General features: G+C 49.8%; 2 protein-coding genes across 2 annotated transcripts; both read left to right on the top strand.

Annotated features, from left to right (window-relative positions):
• MYCGRDRAFT_90302 (uncharacterized protein) lies at positions 1-1,089 on the top strand (the record flags this gene model as incomplete). The annotated part of the gene is made up of 4 exons (XM_003856787.1): positions 1-91; positions 235-262; positions 626-772; positions 984-1,089. The coding sequence occupies 4 exons, from the start codon at positions 1-3 to the stop codon at positions 1,087-1,089; spliced, it is 372 nt and encodes a 123-aa protein (XP_003856835.1).
• Positions 1,090-1,707: 618 nt separating this feature from the next.
• CYP-73 (putative P450 monooxygenase) lies at positions 1,708-3,407 on the top strand (the record flags this gene model as incomplete). Its single annotated transcript, XM_003856788.1, has 2 exons — positions 1,708-3,066; positions 3,225-3,407. 2 exons carry the CDS (start codon positions 1,708-1,710, stop codon positions 3,405-3,407), a joined length of 1,542 nt encoding a protein of 513 aa, XP_003856836.1.
• Between the last annotated feature and the right edge of the window lie 3,749 nt (positions 3,408-7,156).

The following is a 7,156-nucleotide window of genomic DNA, read 5'->3' on the forward strand; positions in this document are numbered from 1 at the left end:
ATGCTGAAGACGATGAGCCGTTCCGACATGCGACACGCGACACTCGTATCTGCCACTCTGGCTGACACGGCATTTGGCATGTCCTGCCACGGTATCTACTCGCGGATCCGCGCGTCTATATGGTCGCTGGGCAAGTTATCTTTACGCTGACCCGTACGCCTAGCAACCCGTCTTGCTAGATTACCTGCACGCCTATTTGGCTGTCCTGGTACGGACACCTGTACAACTATTCAGTCGTGCTGTTATCCTGCCCGCACGCCCCGTAAGCCCTGCCCCGACCGTACATGTACGCTTATCTGGCCATGATGGTAATGCACAGGTACGCGCACACGTACGCCTACTTGTCCCCACTGGGCACTTACATGCACGCCGACTTTGCCGTCCTACTACCTGCACTGTATAGATGTCCGGACGACGACTCGCACGCCTAAATACCCGCCATGCCACGCTATCCGGACGCTCAATACCACGCCTATTCAGGTGCCTTGCTATGTTACCTGTACAATTGCCTGCTCGTTCCTCAACCGCATCTTCCATCACCCCAAACAAGCAGTCCACTGCCCCAAACACAGACGCAAGACGATGCCCATGGCTATTCCGACGCAGAGACATGGCATGTATGCAGCTCGCCACTCTGCATCAAGAATGAAGAATCCCCTTCAGATTGCATGGTCGTGGACCACACACCAGAGATCTTCATCAAGCAAGAGTACAATGACGACGCCGTCGGCCCACCTCCCGCCTCCCAAGCCACAACGCACCAAACCCAAAAGTGAGCACGCCCACAATTCTCGCCAACGTGCCACGATATGCCCACGCACTCCTCCTACCCCTATCACCAGGCGACGCAGCAGTCCTGGGAGGCGCGTTCAGGTTCCAAGATCTCCAGCACAACCCAAAGTCCGCAGAAGTGCCAGGCTACGCTCTGAAATCGAGCAAGACTCTTTGCTTGACCGCGAAGATTCTGACTATAATCTTTCCAGTCCCGAAGCTTCTGCCAGCGATGAAGATCGTAGCGATGATGAGTCTAGCGCGAAACGCACATCTACCTCTCGCGGGCCCCCAGACTCTCTTGCTCACGTACTATGATCGTCTCCCGTGGTGCTGTTTTCAAGCGCTCCGCGCTTGCGAAGCGACGGCGAGGGCGTCGCTTCGGCTCTTCACCGCCGCCAGAGGATCAACGACCCGGGAGATTCTGGGCTCACAGAATAGTCGGCACGGTGATTCTCTCCCAAAAGAAGACCGTGTCGAATATGGCAAATAATGTTGCCGTGTTCCATCGCGCGGTCGAAAACATGTCCCGCGTTTCCCGAACGGTACTCGGCGCAATGTACGCAGAAGCTCGAGACGGGAGGCCAGTCCTCATCAAGGCTGGCAATGCAGCATCTTTTGAATGATATCCGCTCATACCGAGCAGTACAACTCCTTTTACCTGGTTGTTAAAGCGGTGCGGGCAGTTCGGTGGGGCATACCCGGAGCGACGATCCCTCTGTACCGCTCATGTGTGCCGTGCCTACCCCACCTCAGGCGTACCGCGCGGTGAGGCGCACACCTTCGGCTATTGTATAATATACATCGACCGCAAAGACGACAATCTTCTCAACTTTTATCGCGGTGATCGAACCCTTGCTCCCTCGATATCGGAAACGGGATCCAAGGTTCGCCTTCATCGCCTCGTTGTCCAGGAATCAATTACCAACTTCGAGGATGCATCCCGTCATCATCGTATACGCGGCATTGGCCGCCCTGATCGCAAAGTTCTTCCACTTCATCTACACCACATTGACCTCACCTGTTCGCGACGTTCCTGGCCCATTTGCTGCAAGATTCTCGAAACTCTGGTACGTTTTCGCCATCTGGACCGGGAAAGCCGAGCAAATCAACATCGAACTCCATCGTAAGCATGCCCGAGACGGCGAATACTATGCTCCGGTCGTCCGGCTTGGGCCGAACATGTACTCCATCTCGAGACCGGAAAAAGCCATCTACGGCATTGGCTCCAAAGCGACAAAATCTTCGTGGTACGACACATGGTACGATCCCGCCCTGGAGCCGTCCCTATTTCCCGACCGAGACCCACAGAGACATGCGAATAAGCGACGGATGTTCCAGTCCATGTATGCGCTGTCGAGTCTCTTGCACTACGAGAAGTATGTCGAGGCGGTGCAGAGCATATTCCAAGAGCGCCTGAGCGAGATCAGCTGTGATGGCAAACAGGTGGATCTACACCATTGGCTACAATGTTATGCTTTTGATGTCGTTGGAAATATCACATACGGCCGGAGGTTTGGTTTCTTGGACGAAGGACAGGACGTTGGCCAGATGATCACTTCGCTGGATTCGGTCTTGAAGTATGCCACTTTTATGGGCATCTTCTCCTGGGCTCATAGATGGGTGTACAAGTACAGCTCGAACCTTCCTGGAATGCGTGGCGGAGGTTTGCCGTATTTGGCATCGACGGTCCGGAAAGAACTGGACAGTCGTATCGCCCAGCGCGGTAAAGAGGAGAAGGACGGCGGCCGAGTGCACGATCTGGACGCCCCGAGGGACTTTCTTGATCTGGCCCTCGATGCGGAAAAGGATCCGGACAAGGCCATGACCATGAGACACGTGTACGCTATGCTTCTTTCGAATGTCGTCGCAGGCAGCGATACCACGGCTGTTTCTTTGAGCAGTGTCATATTCTACGTTGCCCGTGATCCACGAGTTCTGGCACGTCTGCGAGAGGAGCTCGATCAGGCTGTTCAAGATGGAAAGGCCACACCCGACTGCGCGGCGTTCAGAGAGACCCAAGATATGCCGTACTTCCAGGCCTGTATCAAAGAAGGACTCCGATTGACCGCTGCTACTGGCCTGCCTCTCTGGCGAGTTGTACCAGCAGGAGGAGTCGAGATGCTCGGCCACTATTTTCCCGAAGGCACCGAGGTCGGTATCAATACCTGGTTAGCACACTATGATCAGACGATCTGGGGCCAGGATGTCGCCGGTTTCCGGCCAGAACGCTGGATCGAGGCGCAAGAAGGTGATGGAAACAAGCTGAAAGTCATGGACAGCAACTTTATGCCGGTAAGTTGAGAGCTCATGTCGAATACAATCGAATGTCCCGTCGTATACACCTGTCGATCCGTTGGCATTGGCATCCACGCTGACGTGGTCCACGTGGTCGCTGGCATGGGCGCTACCCGTCCTGTCTTCACTCTTCAGCGCTAACGGGAAGTCTATAGTTTGGCCTTGGTTCGAGAACGTGTATCGGCCGGCACATTTCATACCTGGAGATGTGTAAGGTCATCCCAATGATCTTCTTAAACTTCGACATCGAGCTCGTGAACACGAAGTTGACGACAGAAAACCATTGGTTTGTGAAGCCGACGAATTTTGCGGTGAAGCTAAGACGGAGACAAAATTAACGCAACATGATGATCTGTGTACATGGTACGCTACCTCCGTGGTCCCGCTCAAACTGCACCGTATATGATGGACTCCGGTGGCCTAGAGTGCAGCCTGCGCGGGAGAACGGAGAAACAATCGAAAGAGTTGTACGTCTACGCAGAACCGAAAGCAGCGACTAGGAGGCAGAGGCTCTCCGACAAATACTGTACGATCAAACACACCAGAGTCCGTCTTGCGTATTGCGGTTTGAGCGGAGCCATGGAGGAAGATGCGGCGTTTAGAACTATTGGTGCGTTCAAGGAAGCCCAGCGCTCTGATCTGCCGCGTCAGCGCGCACGTGGCCGCGCGATTTATTCGCTGCCCTGTACAGTCCTGTTGAAGATTATGAGCCATTAGATTGAAGAAGAAACTATCTACCTTCTGGCTGAGGTTTTTGAGGTACCGACATCGGTTACTATGACTAAACAGACCCACATTTCAACACTCCCCCTTAACCGATAGTCGGTTATTATTAAAAAACTCTAATACCTTAACTCCAAACATCCTTGTCCTGCTGCCTTATCAAAAACCTCGGTTGACTTTAAGGGAAAAAGAGCATAGCTACCTGTCCTTATAACCTTAGAATCCTCCGAATCGCACGCCTTGTCCCTCTTGCCTATAATCCTCCCTTAAAGCGACCGGTTGCTACACCAAGTGTGAGTTCGGCTGTAATTGCATGCTTAGTAATAAATTAAAGGTATCTTTCATCTACTGTGTCTCGTATAATATTAACTAGAAATTCATTAATCCGAACCCAGGAGGCAATCTGCTAATAGTGTCGGTTGTTCTCGTAGCTAGTAGTAAAGAGCTCTGTAGGGATCGGATCTCCGGGAAATTCTTCTAGGTTAGTAAGGACTCGGAGAAAATAAGGTCCAAGTTGTCGTGCAATATCGGCAACTCCATTTATCCAGGTCCAGCGGTTTAATAAGTCCAGTTCTAGTCTCGGTATTCTAGTAAGTGCGCCAGGTCGAAGAAAACGAACGTCGCCAATTAGCAGTTCGACGACATGTTGTAGTGCGCTCCAGTCAAAGTGGTTTCTTCCTACGTCGTGTCGTGTCGTTTCGTCGTCGTGTTCTTAGTTTAGCGCGTGGTAAAGTTCCACGTATCGTCGCTGTAGTCTCAGGTTCCTGTATCGTAGGGTCTCTATGTTGTGTCGGTTTCTGCGATAGTTGTGTTAGGTGTAGATTGGTAAAGTTGAGCTTTCGCGTGTTTAGGTGCTTTTAAAGACGGTCACCAGGTTATTTAAAGAGATTTTCAAGCAGGGAATCGATATCTCTCTATGCCGATGTTTGACCGCGCGAATAGGGCTCGTACTCCTTCACCGCTCTTGGCCTTCGATATTCTGTCCGGGTCCAGTCTAGTAATACCAAGTCCCCGAGTGTAGAATTCGAAAGTTCTCTTGTCTAGTGCCTTAGTAAAGATGTCCGATGTGTTGAAGTGTCCGGGAACGTAGTCGATTCGAATGAGCTTCTTATTAACTAGTTGGCGTGTATAATGAAATTGAACGCGAATGTGCTTAGTCCTTTCGTGCATCTTAGGATTGTTCGCAATGCGAATCGCACTTTGGTTGTCCACCTTCAATTTTATTATCTCTTGTAGGTGTCCCAGAAACTCTAGTATGTTCTTTAGCCACACTGCTTCTTTCGCTGCGTAGTAGAGGGCAGTGTATTCCGCTTCTGCCGTTAACAGCGCAATAGTCGTCTGTTTCTTGCATCTCTAGCTAACGGCAGTGCCACCGATAGTAAAGACGTAGCCACTAATCGACCTGCTGTCGGATCTGTCGCCGGCGTATTCTACATCGCTGAATCCAAGGACATCGTCACCTCCTCCGTATTCTAAACCGCATTCCAGTGTGCCGAGGATGTATCGAAGGATTCGCTTTACTTGCTCGAAATGCTTCTTTAATGGGTTCGAGCAGTACCGACTGGCTATTGAGACGCTAAACGCAAGGTCTGGTCGAGTGCCTAGCATTCCGTACATTAAGGACCCTACTATTAATTAATATTCGAGTCGTTGTGCGTCTAATGCAGTTTCTCCTTTGGGCGTAGGCTCCTATCGATCCTTTAAGACGTATAGTGTTGCGGTAGGGTTGGCATCCGCAAGTCCGAACTTCTCTATCATAGCCTTAAATAGCGCTGTTTGGGTTAGTCGAATCTTACCCTCTAAGCGCTCGATTCTAATTCCAAGGAAGAATTTGCACTCTCCTATGTCCTTTATCTAGAAGCGTTTTTGAAGGTCTGCCTTTAATTAATTGATCTGTTCGAGGTTAGGGCCTGCAATTAGTAGGTTATTGACGTATGCGAGGATCAGTGTTAATCCCTTCTTAAAGACCGTATAGTTATACGGACAGGGCTCGTAGCCCAGATCGCGCAGAGCAGTCGTTAATGTTTGGTACCAAATCCTCGGTGCTTGCTTTAATCCGTAGAGCGCCTTCTTCAACTTGCACACCTTGCCCTTAATCTTAAAACCAGGTAGTAGTTCAACGTAGATCTCCGCATTAATCTTGCCGTAGAGGAACGCTGTCTTTACGTCCATCTGATGGACATGCCATCCATTTTTCGCCGCTAGCGCAAACATAATCCTGTAGCTTATCGGTTTTACGACAGCAGCAAACATTTTAGAGAAGTTGATTCCCTCGCGTTGTTCGAAACTACGCACGACCTATCGCGCCTTGAATCTTTTAATCGCACTATCAATTCCACGCTTTAAAGTGAACACCCATTTGCCTAACAAGATCGGTGAGGTTACTATGCCTTCGTTAACAATCTCCCATGTGTTATTGTCTTTTAGTGACTTTATTTCTTTATTTACCGCTGTTTCCTAATGTTTGCTGTACAGGGAAGACTGTGCTTCGTAAATAGTCCTTAGTGCGACAGGGTCACTCTTAGACAGCTGTGCGAGTGTTGTAAGGGAGTCGTCTTCTTTTTCGCTTAGTTGTTGTTCTATTGTGACAGGGTTACTGTCATCCTTAATCTCAATCTCGAGTACTAGATCTGCATCGCTTCGCCTTGCTGCATAAAAGATCGATACTGAATTTGACGAGTGCGTGCTAGTGCATATGAAATTCACCATCGGAGCCTATTCTCGTATTAAAGGGAGCCTTGTATTTGATAGTACCCAGATTGGCATTAGACCGGAACTAGCGTTTGGTGCCCGTTATCGATTGTCCGGTTAAAGCAGTGTCTCTTGTTATAGTGTTATCGCAATAGGCTGCACAGGATTAGACAAGATATTATTCGGTAGGCGTCTATGTTTCTCCCCCTTAAGCCGTGCAGCCTGTTGCTCGTTAAACCTAGGCGGGTAGTTCTCCGTAGTGTTTGGCAGAATATCCTTAGGGCAGTCTTTAGCATCTAGGTTCGCTAACAGTAGTAGCAGTTAAACAGGCATTTCCAGAGTAGCTGCATCAAGGCGGACATCTTCGTTAAACAACACTTTACGTGCCCTTTCAACCTTCCTAGTAATTGGATCCTACAACCGGAAGAGGTTTGTCCCTTTAAAACCAACTAATATGCGCAGGTGCGCATGTTCGTCGTATTTCTTCGGAAATTTCTTCTTTGGCACAAGCTTGTATGCGCGACACCTAACGCGACGAATCTAGTCAATATCGGGTACATCTCCAGTTAAGGCTTTATGTAGGGTTTTCATGTTCTTTAACGAGGAAGTCGGTGATCTGTTGTTTACAAACACTGCTGCTTTTAGTAACTTAGGCTACATCTTGTTTTGCAGC

The sequence above is a fragment of the Zymoseptoria tritici genome, chromosome 1, assembly GCF_000219625.1.
Source record: "Zymoseptoria tritici IPO323 chromosome 1, whole genome shotgun sequence".
In the NCBI taxonomy this organism is placed as follows: Eukaryota; Fungi; Ascomycota; class Dothideomycetes; order Mycosphaerellales; family Mycosphaerellaceae; genus Zymoseptoria; species Zymoseptoria tritici.